This window comes from Equus przewalskii, chromosome 8, assembly GCF_037783145.1.
Source record: "Equus przewalskii isolate Varuska chromosome 8, EquPr2, whole genome shotgun sequence".
NCBI classification, from domain to species: domain Eukaryota; kingdom Metazoa; phylum Chordata; class Mammalia; order Perissodactyla; family Equidae; genus Equus; species Equus przewalskii.
Genome location: NC_091838.1, coordinates 84,723,894 through 84,744,818, shown reverse-complemented (window position 1 = coordinate 84,744,818; position 20,925 = coordinate 84,723,894). Strand labels below are relative to the sequence as shown.

Here is a 20,925-nt window from a genome sequence, read left to right as displayed (position 1 = left end):
TTAACCAGTGCTGTGGCGGAGGAGCTGCTGTCCCGCCTACACACAGCAGGACTGGGGCCACTTTCCTTCAGAGCTGACTTGTGCTTACTTCTGAGTTTGACCTCCCCTGGGGAAGCTCAGTCCCCGGGTGTGGCCCCACTTCCTGCTGCAGATGCATGACCGGGCAAGGGCCTTCTCCTCACTGAGGTGGACTTGCTGCCTGGGCTGGACACCCTGCAGGCCCTGTGGCTGAGCCCAGTTCTTTATGCTCCTCTGAGCAAAGATCTATGCTGAGGCAGTAGCCATAGTTTCTCATTCTTATTTTTCTAATTTTTAGCTTTATTTGGAAATAACTCCATACTAACAGAGAAGTTGCAAAAACAGGACAGTGCGCTGACCACTTGTGTCCCCTTGCCCAGATTCACCCTTGGTGGCCATCGTGTGCTCCCTCCTCCCTCCACACACAGTGCTGTTCTCTGAGTCATCTTGGGTTGGGTCGCTCAGGTCATGGGCCAGTGTTTGCTCGCTTCCCCCAGGACTGGTGTCACTTTGAGTAAATCTGCTAGTGCGAGGCTCGGGTCTCCTCTGCTGCCCTGTCCAGCTCTGGCAGCTGGTTCCCTGTCATCCTTCATAGCATTTCCTGGCCCCGCCATCGTGCACTCGCCTCACCAGCTCACCCCGCCGGGCTTGCATCTGCTGCATCTGGAGGGTTTCTGCAGCCTGTCCCTGTCTTTTTTGACATTGACACTTTTTAAGGTAATAGTTGCCCTTTTTTAAGTAGAGCACCTGGTTTGGATTTGTCTGATGGTTCCTCAGTGGAACGCTGCACAGCAGTGTTGTGTCCTTCTCAGGCTCTCTCAGGCCCACGTCCACCTTATGCTCGTCCGCTGTCCCTGGGCATGATGGCTGCTCTCCCCTCACCACCCATGCTCCGCACGGTTAGGTGTTCTGATTGTTTCTTACTCGATCCAGTCTTACCTGGGATGGGCACAGAATGCCGACTTCCCCACTACAGCACTCCTCCCACCTGTGCACCCTGCTAGAACAGGAGCCCCTTCTCCCTGTTAATGTGTTCACTTGTTCATTCTTGCTATGGACTCACGTATTCCTTTCTGTTTTATGTGGTTTGTAGTTCATTCCTGCACTTAATTTCTTTGGTGCTCATGTTGTTGCTGAACACAAACACAGGTTCGTTTACCCACTGCACAGGAGGGCCAATAACTGGAACGCCAGGCTTGTGGCAAGGAGAAAGGTTTATTATAGAAAGTCAGCCAGATGAGGAGAGGGGAGTTAAAACTCAGATCCACCTTCTAGAAGGGAAAAAGGTAGGAGTTTTTATCTGAGATTTTAGGTAGGGGAAGGGGAGCACGTAGCCTTGGGAGCTTAAGTTTTAAGAGTCCTCTGCACAGGCACGGCTGTTTCATATTTCTTCACAGGTGGCATCTGCAAATTCGGGGGAGTTCTATGTGTTGTATGTGGTGGATTTTTAGTCTGTAATGTCTGAAGTTTACAGTCATTTTAGCTTCTCAATGCTCCTGCAAGATGCTTAGTCAGGCGGGGGCTGTGGGCAAGCTGCTCTTATCCCTGTCCTCCTGCTGTTCTGTAAAACCAGCTCAGAAACTTTGGTTACTTTGTTTCCTGTGTTAACCTTGTGGACACAAGGCAGAGTTTCGCCCTAATTCAGGGAAGTTTTAACTCTTCAGTTCTCGCTTTAAGTGTTGCCCCAGATTGGCCTGGTGCACTCCTCCAGGCTGGCTCCTGTCTCCCATGTGCTTGTGATTCTTGGAGCTTTCCTTCCTTCTGGCTTAACAAGATGCTCCAGGCCTCTTGTGCTGCCCTACCCTGGAGCAACTGTTTGTCCCAGGAGCCCGGGTTCCTTTTAGGAAAATGGAGTGTTACCAACTGAACTCTCTCTCCAACTGGGGAGAGACCCGAGGAAGTGTCTTCTGCCCTTCCTCTTGAGGTTCTTAATCTGTTTGGTGTCTCAACTTTGAAATGAGACTGAAGCTGAGCATTCAATAGCACAAACTTTATTCAGTGGCCAAAGAATGGAGAAGTGGGAACAACACACATCAGCTTCTCAGCTCCTGGGGTGACTAAGCAGCTGTTATAAGGGGTCGAGGTAATGAAGGGGAGGAATATGCAGAGTTGTTCGGGGAAATGGGCAGGCTGTTCTGGGGAGCAAGGGTGCCACCTCTTTCTTTCCTTATTTGGTTGTGTCCTGCCATTGCCATGGCAGCTGTAAACTGTCATGGCGTTGGGGGGTGTGTTCTATAATATGGTGACGTATTACAGTGAGCGTATAGTGAGCTGTGGGGTCTGTGTGAGGTTAAGTCGGACTGCCATGTTGCCTTCGACGGGTTTTGACTGGTTTTGTTCAGCCATCTTCTCTTTCCTTTCTTTGTGGTTTTCTGCGAGCTAAAGAGAATGTTAGGCTTGTTTTGAGCAGGGTTGTGGTTAACATCTTATGGGGCCAGGGGCCAGAGTAGCAGTACTGGAGGACCAGTCTGCATGTATAGTATGCTCATGGCTCCCACAGTGTGGTGGCTTCCTGGCCCTTTAAGCACTGACAGACTAGAAAATATGTACACAAATGTGCACATGAACATACACATGTTAGAATTGCTGAGTTCACACCAACACTTCCAATTCCAGTCCATTCCCCTTCCTCGGTCACATCCCCTCTTCCTGGGTGAGAACTCTGCTCCCAGAGAACCACTGCATCTACTCATTGGCTCATCTGATAGTATGTCCAGAATTGTTTCTCTCATTCCACTACAAAAATATGTGTGTGTGTGTGTGTGTGTGTATATATATACACTAAAAACAAAGTTCAGTATTTATTTGCACCCGCATGCACACTCCACCCAGGAGCAGGAACAGTGTCCGGCCCTGTGTGCACAAGTTACTGGGATTAGTCCTTATTCCCCTTGTTGTGGTCCTGATGTTCACTGAAATACAGTTGAGTTCATTTGTTTTAGTTTGAGTTGTTTTCCTCCCCTTTCCCCTTCTTACTGATTTAATTTTGTTTTTTAAACATGTGGACCATTCACGTTCTTCCAAAAGATGACAGTATACAAAAGGTGTATTCAGAGAGGAGCCGCTCCTCGTAGAGCTTCTCCAAGCCCCACACCTGCCTCTAGCAGGTAGGTTTCCTGGCTGATCTAAGTGTCTGTCTGGAAGGACCCACTGGATCACTGCCTCTCGGGTCACAGAGCTCGTCCTGCCTTGCAGCTTCCTGGTTGTGTGTGTCAGCCAGTCCCATGTTGGACATTGAGGTAGCTTCCAGGATTCTGCAGCGAAGAGCCTTTGCTCATGTAATTTGTGTTGTTGGAGGTGTTTCTTCAGGTAAATCTGGGCAAGGGGTTGCTGACTTGGGGATGTTGTCCACCGTGTGCCCTCCAGGGAGTCGTGTGTGCTATGCCTGTGTGCCGAGGGTCCCAGTGTGGCCAGGCTTTTATGTCTGATGCCAGGTGAAGTGGCATGTCTTCCCTGTGTGAATTGTCTATTCTTATCTCATACCCATTTTTCTACAATATATTTTGTTTTTTCTTCTCCAAATTTGTGTATTAAGGATATGAGCCCTGTACCTATAATTTATAATGCAAATATTTAATATTTTCATCAAATATGTCCAAAAAGCCAAAACTTTTTTTATTTTGCAGTTTATTGACCTTTTCTTTTAGTGCATCTGTATCTTTAGTCACCGTTAGAAAGTTTTTCACTTCACCCAGATTGGGGGCAAAGCCCAAAGCTTTCTGATGGTGCTGGTATAGTTTTGCTTTTATGTTCACATCCTGGATCCACTTGGAGTTTATTCCTGTGTGTGGTGAGGGATGAGTCCGACTTTTTCATTTCCTAAATGCTATCGAATGGTCCCAGCACCATTTGTTAAAGGCTGCCTGTGCCCTGGTCGGAGCTGTCTGTCCTAGGTTTCCATGAGGAACTGGATCTGCTTCTGCCCTTCTGGTGATTCCACTGACCTCTGTGCACGTGCCCAGCCACACCCTGACTTACCCAGGCTGCACAGCATCTGTCTGCTTCTTTCTGGCCAGCTCTCCTCATGCTGACTCTCCCTATGGTTCATGGGCCATCATGGGGCACGGTCAGCACCTGACGGAACACCAGCTGTCCTCCCACAGCACCCATGCCATTGGGTTCCAAGTTTTCCTTTTATAGATGGTGCCCCAGAGGGCCCTGCAGGCAGTCATGCCACAGAGCACCTGTGTGTGATCCTGCGGCTGTGGGCGTGGCTGTGCCTCCCACTGAAGGCTCCATGGCAGCTGCAGGGTTGGTGTCTCCAGCCTGCACAGATGCTGGATGCTCTCTGGGGTGTTCTGCCCGTTCCTCCCCTACCACAGCGTGCCTGCTCCATCCATTTTCTTCTTGGTCAGTGGTCAGTCTGTGGTTTTAGTGTCCGTGCCTGATGCCTGGGAGATTGAGTGTCTGTGTGTTCTTGGCTCCTCATTTTCCTCCTCTGGGGATTGTCTCATCCTTTTGCTGTGTAGAATTGTTTGTCTTAGCTTCTCTGATTGGCAGACTTGCCTGTGCATTCTGGATAGCAGTCCTGTGTTGATTACACACATGGAATATTTTGTCTTGGTCTGTGCTCACATTTTTGTGTTGGTTTTGATTTTTGGTGAACAAACATGTTAAGCTCTGACATACTCTGTCTCACTGTCTTTTCTCTGTGCTTTTTTGTCTTATTCAATAAACCCTTTGCTAAATGAGCTCATGAAACTCTTCTTCCAAATGTTTTAAGGTTTTGCCTTTCACGTGAATTACTGTGTATCCACCTGGATGGCCTTCCCTGTGGACAGTCGATCACCTCCCGAGTCTGTGATGCTACCTCTCCCCCACGGGTGCACATCTGCAAGGGGCTCTGTGCTGTCCGCCCCTCTGCGCCTGAGCTCACTGCCTTCCTCGGCTTCCTGCCGGGTCTTTATGCCCACCCTCTCCAGTCCTTCCTTTCGAAAGCACCTGGCCTCTTCTTGGTCATTTGTTCTTCTCTATAGCATTAGTCTGCCCGCCTTTCTCAGAAACAATGTCCTGTTGGGAGTCTGACTGCTGGTATATCCAGATAACAAGCTAATTCTGGGAGAAGTGCCGGCTGTGGTGAAGCCAGTGCCCCCGCCCCTGATGGAGGCCTCCTCCTCGGGCTTTCAGGTCCATCATGCACCCCATGAAGATCATGCGCCCTGCTGGCGTGTTCCCAGGACTGTGTTCTTGCTGTTGTCTTGCTCCTGTGACACCATCTCTTGTCTTCAGTCTCACTCTCTCACGTCCTTTTCCTGAGGTCTTAATGCTCCTGTTGTCTTTAGGGCTCAGAGCACTGGACCCTCCAGGCGCAGAAAGTGATTGCAATGCTCTGGGTTGTCCAGTTCCTTCTCTGCCTCCTTCAGGGGCAATGGTGAAACCAGAAGGAGTTTCTGTGGTTTCTTGGCTCTGATCACGCACTGAGGTGTGAGAAGTGTCAGCTCTGCTCTCGCTCTGAGGGAAGGACTGTGGCTGCCCTGATCATGGCCGAGAACCCCGGTTGCTCTGGGACATCGTGAGAGGAGTTGCTGATGCTGCTGGGCAGGCTCAGGAAGGCACAGGTGCAAGTGTCCTGGGGCTCTGAGTCATGACTGAGGTGATTTTGGGGGGATCCCTTGGGCCAAGCCCAGAAGGAGAAGAGGAGGGCAGTGCCAAGCTGGTGGAAGGTGTGCATGCTTCTCCCAGTGTCCATGGGGACACAGGTGACCAGGCAGACTTGGGCTAGACCTGTAAGTCCAGAAGGACCATTGGGTGTCACAGTTAGTCCAGCAGTCTCCGCCAAAGCCTAGGCAGCACTGGCAGAGCAGACGAGGCCCGTGGGTGTGGAGCTCCGCACTGGTTGTCTCCTCTGTTGTGCTGCATCGCCAGTTTTCAGTTGGTACAAGCTTGTTTCCTGAAACATGGAACCTCCCTGTGTCAGAGCAGCACCTGGGTGCAGGCAGGGCCATGCGCGTGCTGCCTTCACCTTCCCAGGCGGTGCTCAAGGCTCCACACATGCAGCCCTCCTGCCCTTTGGGAGGGACGACCGAGCCCAGGCCCCTAGTTAGGAGCCGGGGCACTGCACTGAGCAGAGTCCGCCAGTCGGGGGAAGCGGAGGGGTTTGCTCTTTGGGCAGGGCTGTAGAGGAGGGAGACTCAGCATGGTGTGGCCGTCCCGGCAGGAGGAGGGCAGATGGCAGGCACTCGCAGGGACAGCGAGGCTGGTAGCGTGAGAGGGGTGCAGAGGACCCACGAGGGCTCCACTGCTTCTTCTGTGGGGACTCCGTGGGCTCTCTGCCCGTTCCCAAGGTTTTGCTCTTAGGCTGCTGTCTCCATTGATGAATTTGTGCAGTATCGAGAATGGGTGTGGTGTCTGCTGGGGTCTGGGACTCAGAGTCTTTGTGGTCACACCAGCTGCCTTTAGGGAGCAGGAGAAGGACAAGACAGCACCCTGCAGAAGGGTGTTGTCCAGGAAACACAGTGGCCTGTCAGTGTAGGTGATGGGAATTCAGTACAGAGGAGGACTGACTATTCTTTGAAAATCTAAGGAAAAGTGAGGTCTCTACCAAACACCGACATTCCATAGAAGGATGGACGAGACCGTTATATCAGCTGTGAGAGGCCTGCTGGCCCCAGAAACTGAGCTTTGCAGGCAAGAAGGGGGTAAAGAGAAGAGCGGGGGCTACTGGGGACACTGAGGCAAGCAGGTGTCTGTGGTGGGGGCTGATGTTGAGGAGGGCCCATGGCCCAGAAGGGACCCTGGTGTGTGGGGGGCCAGTGGGGGCGCCCTAGGGCTGAGCATTTACCAACGCCCCAGCACCCACTCAGGCCATGGCTAACTCAGATTAGAGCCCAGAGGTCCTTCCTCCCCATCGGTCTCTGGAGCACATGCTCTATTCCTGGACACCAGCTGTCCTTTAGGAAGTGTTGGACCTCTGCACCCCAGGTCCCCTCTGCTTCTCGTGGCGAGCACCCCAGCCCACTGCCCCTGTACCTGCTGGATTCTCCTCCAGTGGCAGTCCTTCTTTTAACTGAGATATGATTCACATACCATAATACTCACCCTTAGAAGTGTACAGTCAGTGTTTTTGGTACATTCACAAGGTTGTGCAAAAATGTCCAGAACATTTTTACCACGCCGTAAAGAAACCCCTTCCCATTAGCAGCCACTGCCATTCCCCTGCCCCCACTCATCTGCTTTCTCTCTGGATTTGTCTGTTCTGGAAAATTTAAACAAACGGAATCACACCATAGGTGGTCTTTTGTGACGTGCTTTTTTCACTCAGCATGTTTTCAAGGTTCGTGCATGTTGTAGCCTGTGTCAGGGCTTCCTTTTTATGACTGAATGATACTCCCTTGTGTGGATATATACCACATTTTGTTTATCCATTCATGAGGTATTGGACAGTTGGGTTGTGTCCACCGTAAACAATGCTGCTGTGAACGTTCATGTACAAGCTTCTGTGTGGATGTGTGTTTCCATTTCTCTTGGGTATCTGCCTAGGAGTGGAACCGCTGTGTCAGACAACAACTCTCTGTTTATCTTCTTGAGGAAATGCCAAACTCTTTTCTAAAGCGGGTGTACCGTTTTACATTCCCACCAGCAGTACATAAAGGTGGTAGTTTCTCCACATCCTCTCCAACACTTGTTATTATGGTTTTTAAAAAATTATGATTACAGCCATAGGAGCAGGTGTGAAATGATCTTGCAGGTGGTTTGATTTGCACTTCCCTGATGACTGATGACATTGAGCACCTTCGTATGTGCTTGTTGGCTCTTCATATATCTTCTTTGGAGAAATGTCTATTCAGATTCTTTTGCCCATTTTTAATTGGGTTATTTGTGTTTGTATTATTGAGTTGTAAGAGTTCTGTATATATTCTGGATACAAGTCCCTTATCAGATACGTGATTTACAAATATGTTCTCCCATTCGGTGGTTGTCTGTTCATTTTCTTTTTTTTAATTGAAGTATAATTGACACACAATATTATATTAGTTTCAGGTGTACAACCTAGTGATTTGACATTTATATACATTATGAAATGATAACCATGATGTCTAGTAACCGTCTGTCACCATACAAAGTTATTGCAATATTATTGACTGAATTCCCCATGCTGCACGTTACACCCCCTGACTTATTTATTTCATAACTGCAAGTTTGTACCTCTTAATCCTCTTCGCTTGTTTCTCCTGTTCCCCATCCCACTCCACTCTGGTGACCACCAGTTTGTTCTGTGTACCTGTGAGTTTGTTTCTGTTTTGTTTTGTTTTGTTTTTTAGAGTCCACATATAAGTGAAATCATACGATATTTGTCTTTTTCTGACTGACTTATTTCATTTAGCATAATGCCCTCTAGGTCCATCCATGTTGTTGCAGATGGCAAGATTTCATTCTTTTTTGTGGCTGAGTTATATTCCATTGTACATATATATATATACCACATCTTCTTTATCCATTCCTCTATCAGTGGACACTTAGGTTGCTTCCATATCTTGGCTGTTGTAAATAATGCTACAGTGAACATAAGGGTGCATATTTCTCTTCAAATTAATGTTTTTGTTTTCTTTGGGTAAATACCCAGAAGTAGAATTGCTGGGTCATAGGGTAGTTCTATTTTTAATTTTTTGAGGAACCACCATAGTGTTTTCTATAGTGGCTGCACCAATTTACATCACCACCAGCAGTGCACAAGGGTTCCCTTTTCTCCACATCCTCGCTAACACTTATTTGTTGTCTTTTCGATAACAGCCATTCTGACAGGTGTGAGGTGATTTCTCACTGTGGTTTTGATTTCTATTTTCCTGATGATCAGTGACGTTGAGCATCTTTTCATATGTCTGTTGACCATCTGTGTGTCTTCTTTGGAAAAGTATCTATTCAAGTCCTCTGCCCATTTTTCAATTGAATTGCTTGCTCGCTTGTTTGTTTGTTTTGAGGAAGATTAGCCCTGAGCTAACATCTGCCGCCAATCGTCCTCTTTTTGTTGAGAAAGATTGGCCCTGAGCTAACATCTGTGCCCATCTTTCTGTATTTTATATGTGGGGTGCCCGCCACAGCATGGCTTGCCAAGGGGTGCGTAGATCCACACCCAGGATCCAAACTGGCAAACCCTGGGCCTCCGAAGCGGAATGTGTGAACTTAAACACTGCACCACTGGGCCAGCCCCTGAATTGCTTGTTTTTTTGGTAGTGAGTTGTATGAATTCTTTCTATATTTTGGGTATTAACTCCATATTGGATATATGATTTGCATATATTTTCTCCCATTCAGTAGGTTGCCTTTTCGTTTTGATGATGGCTTCCTTCCCTGTGCAGAAGCTTTTAGTTTGATGTGGTCCCCCATGTTTATTTTTGCTTTTGTTGCCTTTGCCTAAGGAGACAGATCCAAAAAAATATTGCTAAGAGTGATGTCAAGAGCTTACTGCCTATGTTTTCTTTTTTTTCCCTTTTAAAGATTTTATTTTTCCTTTTTCTCCCCAAAGCCCCCCCGGTACATAGTTGTGTATTTTTAGTTGTGGGTCCTTCTAGTTGTGGCATGTGGCATGCCGCCTCAGCTTGGCTTGATGAGCAGTGCTATGTCTGTGCCCAGGATTCGAACCGGTGAAACCCTCAGCCACCGAAGCGGAGCACATGAACTTAACCACTCGACCACAGGGCCAGCCCCTGCCTATGTTTTCTTCTAGAAGTTTTATGGTTTCAAGTCTTTTCATTTTCTTGGTGGTATCACTTAGAGCACAGAATTTTTAAGTCTTGATCAAGTCCAATTTATCTATTTTTCTTTTGTTGCTCATGCTTTTGGTGTCAGATCTAAGAATCCATGGTGAAATCCAAGGTCATGGAGATTGACCCCTGTGTTTTCTTCTAAGAGGTTTATAGTTTTAGCTCTTACATATTTAGGCTTTGATCCATCTTGAATTAACTTTTGTGTCTGGTGTGAGGTAGGGGTCCAGCTTCATTCTTTTGCCTGTGGATCTCCAGCTGTCCCAGCACCATTTGTTGAAAAGTCTGTTCTTTCTCCAGTGAATGACCCTGGCACCCTTTTTGTAAGAATCTGGAGGGCAGGGAATGAACTTGGTCACGCTTGCATCCATTTCACCTGGTAAGTTGCCTGGCATGTACTTGACGCTCATTGTTTGCTCAGGAAGTATTTATTTGAACAGATCATTGTCTGCAAGTAAATGTCTCCAAGAATTGGGGAAAACAGGAAGGTCCCTTTATGTTGACTTTAGTACGCGCCACACCGAGCATGCTGGGGAGAGCTGGAACCAGGAGGGCTGCAGACCAGTCTGTGGCCCTCAGGTATTGCCCCACAGCCTCAGTCCAAACCTGGGAAATCGCGGTCATCTGATATCCTTCCACCACTTTCACCAAATGTCTTATTTTTTCCTCCAAAGTCATTCTAAATACTGTTGCCAAATAAACCTTTCTCAGTCTCAGCTCGGGTGGTGTCAGTGGGCTGCTGCTGTCAGTCCGTCACCTGCAGGGTCATGATCCCTCCTCCCAGCAGCAAAGCCCCCAGGGCAGTTTCAGCAGTTTCTCTGTTACACGCCTGGTGACCGAGTGTCCTTGCACTGACCGAGTGCTGGGTGTGGACGGCACTGACTCCAGGGATGAAACGCGTCTTCTCCCATCTGCACAAAGTCCACTCTCCCCACCTGCCCAGTAGGAGTCTGGGTGGAGGAGCTGACTACCGGCTAGCCCTGGCTCCACTCCATCCCTGCCTCGCTCTGTGCAGGGTCTGCCCGGCCTCCCTGTCCGGCACGCATTCTCTGCTCCTTGGTTCCCTGGGGGTCTTGGTTCAATGCTGTACCCCAGGAGGTACCCAGAACATTCTTCTGAGAAAGTGGGGGTCCTGCCCATATGCAAACAGGATCGTGCTAAAAAGGGAACAAACACTATTCTTTGTTCAGAGAGAATTATAACCATTAAATTCATTTGAAAGTGTATTTAAAGCAAAAATAAGAATTGGTATTGCTTCTTTAGGGCTTAGAATGTTCAGTTCAGGGCTCTTTGAGCTTCTCTGCTTGAACAGTCCTCCCTTTGGGAGTGTCGGGACTGTGTTCTGGCCAAATCCAAATGCTATGAGCCAGGAGAGAAGAGCAGCGTGGCTGTGTGAGGTGAGGTTCAGGGGTCCCCATCGTGGGGCAGCTGCCTGCAGGGAGCCACGGGTGCCTCCCTTCCTCCCTGCAGGGAGTACCAGAGGTGCAGCATCGGCTGAGCCATCGATTCCCCGTCTCTGAGCCCTTGGTCTCCTGCATCCTCTCTGCCCCTGCTGAGGGGTCCATGTCGCCCTGAGTTCTGACCCGGGACCCACAGGGGCCTGCTCCTCTCCTAACTGCTCAGGCTCCCCTCCCCTCCCATCTCCTGGCCCTTGGGGAACACACTCGATCTGTCCATGGGGCAGGCTCCTGCCCCGCCTTCCTGAAGCCTCCATCCTTGTTCCCCCAGATCAGCCTGAGTGAGACCATGTCAGGCCTGTCCAGAACCTTTGACTGGCTTCCCTCTTCACCCGAGCACGACCCACAGTTCCTGCCTTGGCCTCCAGGCCTCTGCCTACAGGTGCCTTCTTTGGGTTCCCCCAGCGTTGTCCCAGCACTCTTTTTTCTTCCTACAACGGAGAGAGCCCTCGGTCAGCCAACCATCTTCTTCAGAGTCCAAGCAGGTCCCTTTCATGTTCTTTGGCCCATGCAGATCAGTGCCTCTCAGCATGGGGTAGCTGCCCATGGAGTCCTGATGTCTGCCTGGTGGGAGAAAGGAGGTGCCCATGCAAGGGGCTCCATGGGTTGGGGCTGTCAGCTGTCCCGTGAGCAGAGCCCAGTGGACCAGGAAGCTGAGAGCAGAGCCATGAGCTTTGGTGGGAGTGCACTCCATCCCTGAGGTGGCCCAGTGAAGTGACCCAACTCCCAGGTTTAGCAGTTTGCTCCAAACTCAGTATAGAAAATGGCCAGCCAGCAACCAGCCGGGTGGTCCAGGCAGGAGAAGGCAGGGGGTCCAGGGGCTCAGTGCTGGGCCAGGAGGTGGCTCGCAGCAGGGGAGGGGTGCACCCTCAGGACGGAGTAGGGAAGCAGGGCTGCTGTGGTTCCAGGCACTTAGGACGTCACAGTCCTGCGTTGAGACTCAGGGCAACAACGCCCACAGAAGCAGTGATTCCCTAAAGGGGTACTTGATGGAGCTCTGGGAGCCAGCATTGTGCACCTGCTGGTTTCCTGGGGTCCGAAAGTTTCGTTGCTGCGAGTGTGGCAGAGAAGGAGTGGAGTTGGTGTGAGGGGCCGAACCATGCGCTGACTGAGGGTCTCAAGGGGAAGCCGCTGCTAAGTAACCCTCACCACCCTCTGGGTTCTCTGCAAGGCAGTCATTAGGACATTCACAGAGAGGAGCAGGTGAGAGAGAGGTGAGGCTTCAGAATACTGATCGTTTTGCATGGTACCATGGACAGCGTGTTGGAGCCTGGAGTGGCTCCTGCAGAGGCTTCGCACCATGCCGCCCATCCTCCCCGTCATAGGGTTTCCTCCGGTAGCACTGCACAGTCCTGCTACAGGAGCAGAGAAGGACGTGGGACAAATCCAGGGGTAGAGGGTAAACACACAAGGAAACAAGGCATAACAAGTGAGGCTCAGCAGGAACAGCCCCATAAAAATGCCAATATTGAAATTATCAGGGTCAGAGTAGCTTTTTTTAAAGAAATAAGCTCATAAATGTGTGCAGAGAACAAAAGACCCTGAAGAATGACAATGGAGATTTGGAAAAGAACTAGCAGGTTGAACACAGCCAAAGAGAGAATTAATGAAGTAGAAAGAGGAACTAAAGAAATGATCTGGTAAGCGGCAGACGAGACATGGATGGGAAGTGTGAGCCACATGCAGGCACAGGGGCTCCTGTGACAAGCGTGACGAATCTTCTATGGGAGTTCCAGAAAGAGGCAAGGGCGTGGGGGAGGGGGGTATTTGAAAAGATGCTGTGGAAATTTTTCCAGAATTGTTTAAAGAGTCAACCCTCAGATCCAGGAGTTCCCCAAATCCTTCATTTCAATAATTAAAAATGAACCCACACCTGAATCCGTATCATAGTAAACTGCAGAACACATAGATGGAGAATTATTCATTTTAACCATTTATCTGCCAAATTGATTGTGTTTCTACATAATCATGTTATATCATACACAAATGAAAATAGGTTTGTTCCTTGTTTATTCACAAGTGAATCTACAGTAGAGTCAAGAAAATTTAGCAAGATTGCTTATAAAATAATATACAAAATAAACTGCATTTCTGTACACCAACAACAATCAGAAAATTCTTTATAAAATGAATGATGCAAACATTAAAACATCAACAGGCAGGCCAGGGTGTAGAGTAACAGACTGTGCTGTGCACGCTCAAGGAGAGCAAGTCAGTGTCCTCTGGACGGTTGCTGTCTACTCCTGGGGCCCAGCGTCCCACTGCTGCAGTCTCCTTGCCAGGCTGCAGAGTCACATACAGATCTTCCTTGACTCACGATTACATCCAATAAAGCCGCGGTGAGTTGCAAATATCATAAGTGGAAAATTCATTTAATACAGCTAACCTACCAAATTTCATAGCTTAGCCTCGCCTGCCTTGGTGCTCAGAACACTTACGTTAGGCTACAATTGGGCAAAATCCTCTAACACAAAGCCTGTTTTATAATAAAGTGTCAAATATCTCATGTAATTTATCGAATACTATTCTGAAAGTGAGAAACAGCTGGTTGTATGGGTACAGAGGGTTGTCAGCGTGTCGGTTGTTAACCCTCGTGATTGCAGGGCTGACTGGAAATGCGCTTGCTGCTGCTGCCCAGCATCACGAGAGAGGATTGCACAGCATATTGCTAGCCCAGGAAAAGATCAAGATTCAAAATTTGAAACATAGTTTCTACTGACTGCTGTCACTCTCGCACCATTGTAAAGTTGAAACTAAGTCGAACCATGCCAAGTTGGGGACCATCCGTATAAGGACGTTCACAGCAGAATTGTGAGAAGTAGCCCCAAACAACAAACTCAGATGTCAGTAGCAGAACTGATAAAGTGCCGCCACTTCATCCAGTGCAACACTGTACACAGTGAGCTTGGGCAAGGTGCGGCTGGGCAGACCACCAGTGAGTTTCAGCTGTAAGTGAAAGAAGCAAAATACAAAGTATACAGTTTTCTTGTTTGAATATATTATTAAAAAATAGACACACCTGAACTAATTTGTTTAAGGTTGTCTTCAGAGATGGTAAAACTATAAAAGCAAGGAAGTGGTTGCCTTAAAACTCAGAATAGTGGTCTCCTCGAGGTGAACAGAAGTGCGACGTGGGGAGATGTCAGGGATGCTGCATTGTTTTTTTCTTGATGAGTGCTATACAAACGTTAAAACATAATTGTTTATTATACTTATTTTTATATTCTGTACATTTTTCTGTGTATGTTGTATGTCATGATTTTATTTTTAAAAGAGTAAACATACCATTTACAATAGCAGGTGTGTGTGTATGTGTATAAAACCTGGGAATAAATCTGACAAAAGATGTACATACCCTTTAAAGAAGACCTAAACGTGTGGATACACCATGGTCTGGGTGGAGACTAAGTCACCACAAAGACGTCCCTATTCTCCTGGGATAGATCCAGCGAAGGCACCTACTATGTTTATGCACATTGACAAGCTGATTCCAAAATCCATGGGGAAGAGCGAGAGTCCAGAGCAGCCAAAACATGCCTGATGAAGCAGAGAAGTAGGGACCCAGCAGTGCTGACTGTGCAGAGCTGTCGTGGGTAAGACGACGTGGTGCTGGTCAGAGAAGGATCGGCCAACAGAGCCAGCAGGGAGCTCAGGCACAGTGTCCGACACTGTCGCTCCTGGAAGAAAGGCTGCTGTGTAACGACCCATCCTGAGACCCCTGGCTGTCCACGTGCAGAAAATGAAATGTCACACAGTAAGCAAAATCGATTCAGGTAGTTAACGAATTGAATATGAGAGGCAAAGCTGCAAAACTTTGTCAAATCAACTTATTGGAGAATGTTTTTGATCTAGAAATAGGGAAGATTTCTTAAACAAGGCAGAAGAGGAGAAATCGACTATAATTCAACTGTAATAAAATTTAAAACATAATAAAATTAAAAACTTCTTTTTATCAAAAGGCAAAGGCACCATAAAGAGAGTGAAAAGACAAGCCACAAGTAGGAGAGAGATTGGTAACAGACTCAACCAAGAGGGATTGCTATTGAGAATACATATGTTTTATATTCATATATAAAATATATGTTTATATTATATATGTTTATATTTACATATGTGTTTATATTCATATATAATATATATGTTTTAAAAATACAACTCCTACAAATTAGCAAGAAAAAAAATTTTTAATGAGCAAAAAGTCACTGTTTCTAGTAAATGAGAAGTATAAATGGCTCATGAATATGAGAAAGATGCTTGACCTCATTAATAATCAGGAAAAATTTAAAACCTCATACATGGGCATTCATTATACTAATCTATTTTTGTGTATGTTTGAAATTTTCCATTATAAGATTTGAAAAAAATTAGATAAGTAAAAAAGGAAAAATGTAAAATTGTGCCAAATTCCACTACTCCTAGGCAACCCTTTTTAATACTTGGCTTTACCCTTCCAGCAATTTCCTACACAAATATATACATATAAACATGTTAAGCCTTTTTTAAAAAAGGCTATATAACTTTGTTTAATTGTTAACTGTAAAAGTCCATCCCTGTCATTAAGTTTGGATTCACATTAAAACACACCCCCAAAGGGAGAGACCATTGATCATTACACCCTCTCAGGAAGCTACCACTGATCACCCCCCTACACAGGGAGAGACCATTGTCCACCCCCTCTCCCCACCCACCAGGGAAAGACCATTGACCACCCCTGCCACCCAGGAAGAGACCACTGACCAGCCTTGCCCCCCCAGCCCCAGAGACCATTGGTACCTGCACACACACACAGGGAAATAACGTTGATCATGCTCGCCCACAGGGAGAGACCACTGGTTGCATGCCTGAGGGATGTGCTGTGCAGGCCAGTAGAAAGTGTGCAGACACATGATGGAAATGTCCACTAAATCTTTAAAACTTTAAAGATTGACACTGAAAGTCTTATTGTATGCCATAGTTGGAAAATGTATTGAATGGTAGATAATGTCTCTTAATTTTTGTCTCATTACAAAAGTAATCTGTGAAAATTATAGAAAACTTGGAAAATAGAGAAGAGTGGAAAGAAGAAAAGGTGCTACCATGGCAACCACTGGTAACATGACAACGTCTTTATCCTACGACACTGAGGATAGAATTCCAACTAATACATGTAGAAGGATCGACAGAAGCAGACAATCAGTGTTGGGCCAACACCGCAGTAATGAATGTTTCCAGCAAGAATCATCAGTGAATGCTAAAATAGTGGGTGAAAGTGTGACAAGAAACAGGATAATTAAGTAGAACATCTCCCCTCCAGACACATCCTAGTCACAAGGAGAAAGAGCAGCAACATGGTGGGGGGACTCCTGGGGTGCTGCTATCTGCTGTGGACAGAACCCCCCAGGGCCCAGAAGCTCTCCTGCACACTCCTGCCAGACGCCCAGAGAGCCCCTCACCTTGATCCCTGCATGTCGTCTATGGAGTAGTAACACAGGGAATCTGGACGAAGGCTGTTCTTTGAACTCTTTGTAGACCTGAAATTGTTTATGTTATGGACTGATTGTGTCCCCCCAAAATTCAAGTTGAAACCCTCCCCCTGTGTGATGGTATTTGGAGGTGGGGCCTGTGGGGTGATTAGGTATAAGGGTGGGGCCCCGTGAAGAGATTAGTGCCCTTAGAGTGGAGAGCTCACTGCTGACTCTGCTCTCCCGCCACGTGAGAACATGGAGATGGGGCTGCCTGCAGCCGGGAAGGGGGCCTCACCGGCACCCAACCTGCCATACCCTGGCCTCGGACTCCAGCCTCCAGCACCGTGAGACGTAAATGTCTGTTGTTCATAAGCCACCCAGTCTGTGGTGTTCTGTTCTAGCAGCCTGAGCATTTCAAAACAAAAAGTTAAAAATATGAAAATAAAAGGGGGTGGTCAGTAGTACCAAAAGTGGCACAGTTCCATCGAAGACCGGAAAGTGCTGTTTGTGGATCCCTCAGTGGCTCCTGCAGGAGTGTGGGCCGGCCTGCAGTCATGAGCTGAGTGGTGGAGGGAGCTGGGCAAGGGACGGTGGAACGCAGGCTGTGGAGGGGGCGGGGGAAGAGGGGTTGCCCTGGTCATCAGTGAGGAAGGTGTCTGTTTGGGAAGTGCTGGTGCTGAGGAAACAGGACAGGTCACTCCCTGCGCTGGATCCTTGGGGGTGGGGTGAGGGCTCCACATTGCTCACGTGTGGCATCGGGAACATGCCTAACCAACATCCCAGCTTCCTGCTTCCCTGGAGCAGCAGCATTATGCAGAGCCTCCTCACACTGGGCACCACTGCTCGCTGGTGGTCCTGGGACACACAGTCGCCACCCCTCCTCCTCTCTGCTGTCCCCATCTGCTTTTGGCTTCCTTTTGTTTCTAAGGCGAGCTGAGCATGACTGTCTCCTCATCCTCTCCATCCCATCTCTCATACAGCCTGCTGCTTCTCAGGGTCTGGTGAGCCCCAGGGGCGATCCCATGTTGGCATTTCCTCCTCCAGCCTTCAGGATCCCCAGGGTGCACCCTTCCCTCTGATCCTCCCTCATCTCCTGCCCTCTCCATGGCTCCACTTGCCATCCACATCCTCCAACTCATTGTGCCCCTCAGCCCCCATGGCAGAGCCCCATCCCATGAGGCAGCCCTCCCCACGTCCTCTGCCCTGCCAGGCCACTCCACTTCCTGTCCTCCTGCCTGGCCTCACTGCACTGTGCTGGGTGCCCACACTCAGGCACTGGCTGAGACACGGGCCCTGGACTCACCTGGCCCTCCTTGTGGGCTTCTGGAAGGGTCTGCTGACCCAGAAAGAGGCCCCAGAGCCTGCAGGGCTGCTGCAGGGGGCACTGCCGCTGGGAATGGACAGTGAGTAATGGGGGCTGGGCGTGCCTTCTCTCCTCCCTAAACGGGCAGCCAGCCCTCAAACAGGTCTGGTCTCAGAGTAGGGTGAGGTCCTCAGAGAATGAGCACTTATGTTAAGGCCGTCAGCGCCCCCTCGCCCTCTGCCAAGCCCACCTTTGCTCGCACTTGGAAGACACGGCCTGGAGGCAGAGAGGGAGCTGCAGGCCACCCCTCATTGTCTCCAAGCCCCTGGAATTAGCGCTCTTTGTCCTGGAGACCAGACTTCTGACCATCACAGGGGTGGTGAGAAGCAGGCCTATTGCAGGGTTTCCAAACAGCAGATTGGTGGACAGACAGGCAGGCACAGAGCGTCCACACTGCAGAGTAGTCTGTGGCATTTAGAGGGTTGTTATTTATGTGGAAACTTGGAAGCAGAATAAAAATACACCAGATGTCAGCTGGACCACACCCTGACATCAAACGTATCAGCATTAAAACTGCCTTGTTCTAGATAGAGTTAATTTACATTGTTTTCCAAGTTATCTTTTTTTTTTTTGGTGTGGAAGATTGGAGCAGAGCTAACTTGTTCCTCCTCAAAGTGCCAGTACATAGTTGTATATCCTAGTTGTAGGTCATTCTAGCTCTTCATTGTGGGATACTGCCACAGCATGGCCTGATGAGTGGTGTATAGATCCGCGCCCAGGATCCCAACCAGTGAACCCAGGCCGCCTAGGCGGCGCACGTGCACTTAACCACTCAGCCTGGCAGGCCCCCCAAGTTATCTTTTTAATTAAAAAAACTTACCAGGATGGAAGCTGTGTCCTGGGGGTGGGGCGCTCTGGGGGCCCCTGGGAGGAAACCGTCTCTGCTGGGCCCAGTGTGGAGATGGTGGTCCCTGTTCCTGCTGCAGACTGATGGGCAGTGGTGGCCCATGGTGGTGGCCCACGGTGACCAGGCAGGCTGAGAGCAGCCAGGGCTCCTGGAGGATGCTGCCGGACGCGAGGAGAGTGGACAGCCCCTTTGAGGCGGGAGCTCCGTGCCCCCTCCACATGGGGTGGGCCAGAGGGGCCAGACCCAAGACCCCTCAGAGAGCGCACAAGGGCCTGGGAACTAATGAGCATTTAGAAAACCAGGGGTGGAACGTGGGTTTGGGCTGGTTTTATTTTGTGACAGGATTTCCTGCTTTTGAAACTGTTGGATGTGAGAAAAGGTCTGATGCTGGATGTAGGGTGGACCACCTGGCGGCTTGGGATGCAAGGCACGTTGCCTAAGGGATGGGGCTGCCCGTGGGTTGGGGGCCAGGCCCGGGGTGGGGCCCCCTGCTTCTCTCTGCCAACCTCCCGTTCTGGTCCTGGGCTGGCCGCCTGCAGCGCCACCACACGCTAATACCATCTTCTCTTTCTCAGGCTGGAGTGGGTGGAGATCATCGAGCCACGCACCCGCGAGCGCATGTATGCCAACCTGGTCACCGGTGAGTGCGTGTGGGACCCACCCGCTGGCGTCCGCATCAAGCGCACCAGCGAGAACCAGTGGTGGGAGCTCTTTGACCCCAACACGTCCCGCTTCTACTACTACAATGCCACCACCCAGCGCACCGTGTGGCATCGGCCACAGGACTGCGACATCATCCCCCTGGCCAAGCTGCAGACCCTGAAGCAGAACACCGAGTCCCCCCGCGCCTCCGCAGAGAACAGCCCTGGGCGAGGCAGCAGCGTCAGCCGTGATGGCAGCACCAGCTCCTCCCTGGAGCCCGAGCCGGACATCAGTGAGAAGGCGCAGGAACCACCAGGGAGGGCGAACCGGCAGGCCGTGTTTGGGGCTGTGAAGGAGGAGAGCGGCAGGTGAGGCGGCCCGGGCAGACCTGGGGCACGGGGGTGGGGCCTGATTGTTCCGTGAGCAGTTGCCTGTGCCCACTGCCACCTATGTCCCCAGTGGCTCTCGTCTCCGTTTGACAAGAGCCTTCCGTGATGGGGAGGGTTGCGTGTCTCCTCACCTTTCCCCTCTGGCACCAAGATCTGCCTCCCTGCCAAGTGGCCTCTGGTGGGGACAGTAAGTGAGAGCCGCTCTCCTCTCCTTTCCTAGATGCAGCTGTCAGGAAGTGTCTGGGGCTGGAGATTTTCTGGCTAAAAACTGTGGAATTGTCTGGTTCTGTGTGCTTTGGGAAGTGCAGACATGGCGTTAGTACCCCCCAGAGGCAGCTCCCACAAAGTACATGCCATGAAGGGGAGGTGCCTTCTCCTGGCGAAGCCCCGTCTGGGCAGACGAGGCCTGTGATTCTCAGGAGGCAGGTCCTCGGGGACCTGAAGGACGGGCACCAGCATAGGTGCCAGCCCTCCCCTGCCCAAACTTGATGGGTCTCACTAGAACCCCAGAGGACGGTGCTATTGTCATCCCCGTTTTACAAGTAAAGGATTGAGGTGGTCAGGCAGCGGAGCAGAGCGTCCAGGCCCTGTGCCCCAAGCGCCAGAGAGACCCCAGGACTCTGGCCTTGGGGTTGAGGATGTGTCTGCCCCGTCCGCCAGCCGCCATGGCTGTGTGCAGAGGTGACACGTGGTGGTGGATGCCTGGCCTCCCTCTTCCTGTTAACCTCATGCACATCAGGATATCTTGTGGTGCTCATATACCCACCATGTGGTTTCAGTGGCAACATTGACCAGAGTGTGCACCCCGGAGCCTGCACTCTGGTGCCCCATACCCCGGAGCCTATACCCTGGTGCCCCATACCCCAAGTGCCTGACCCCGGAGCCTGCACCCCAGTGCCCCACACCCTGGAGCCTAGACCCTGGCGCCCCATACCCCAGAGCCTGTACCCCAATACTCCATATCCTGGAGCCTCACCCCAGTGTCATGCACCCCAGTGCACCATACGCTGAGTGCCTACACCCTGCTGCCCCATACCCCAGAACCTGCACCCAGTGCCCAATAC

The 20,925-nt window shown here is 49.9% G+C and overlaps 1 protein-coding gene across 8 annotated transcripts in view; it reads left to right on the top strand.

Moving 5' to 3' along the window:
* ARHGAP39 (Rho GTPase activating protein 39) overlaps positions 1–20,925 on the top strand; it is a 125,011-nt gene that overhangs the window by 54,945 nt on the left and 49,141 nt on the right. For all 8 annotated transcript variants that reach the window (XM_070631309.1, XM_070631305.1, XM_070631310.1 and 5 more), the window contains exon 3: positions 19,406–19,840. In XM_070631309.1, coding sequence (XP_070487410.1) covers positions 19,406–19,840 — 435 coding nt within the window. The remainder of the gene's footprint in view (positions 1–19,405; positions 19,841–20,925) is intronic.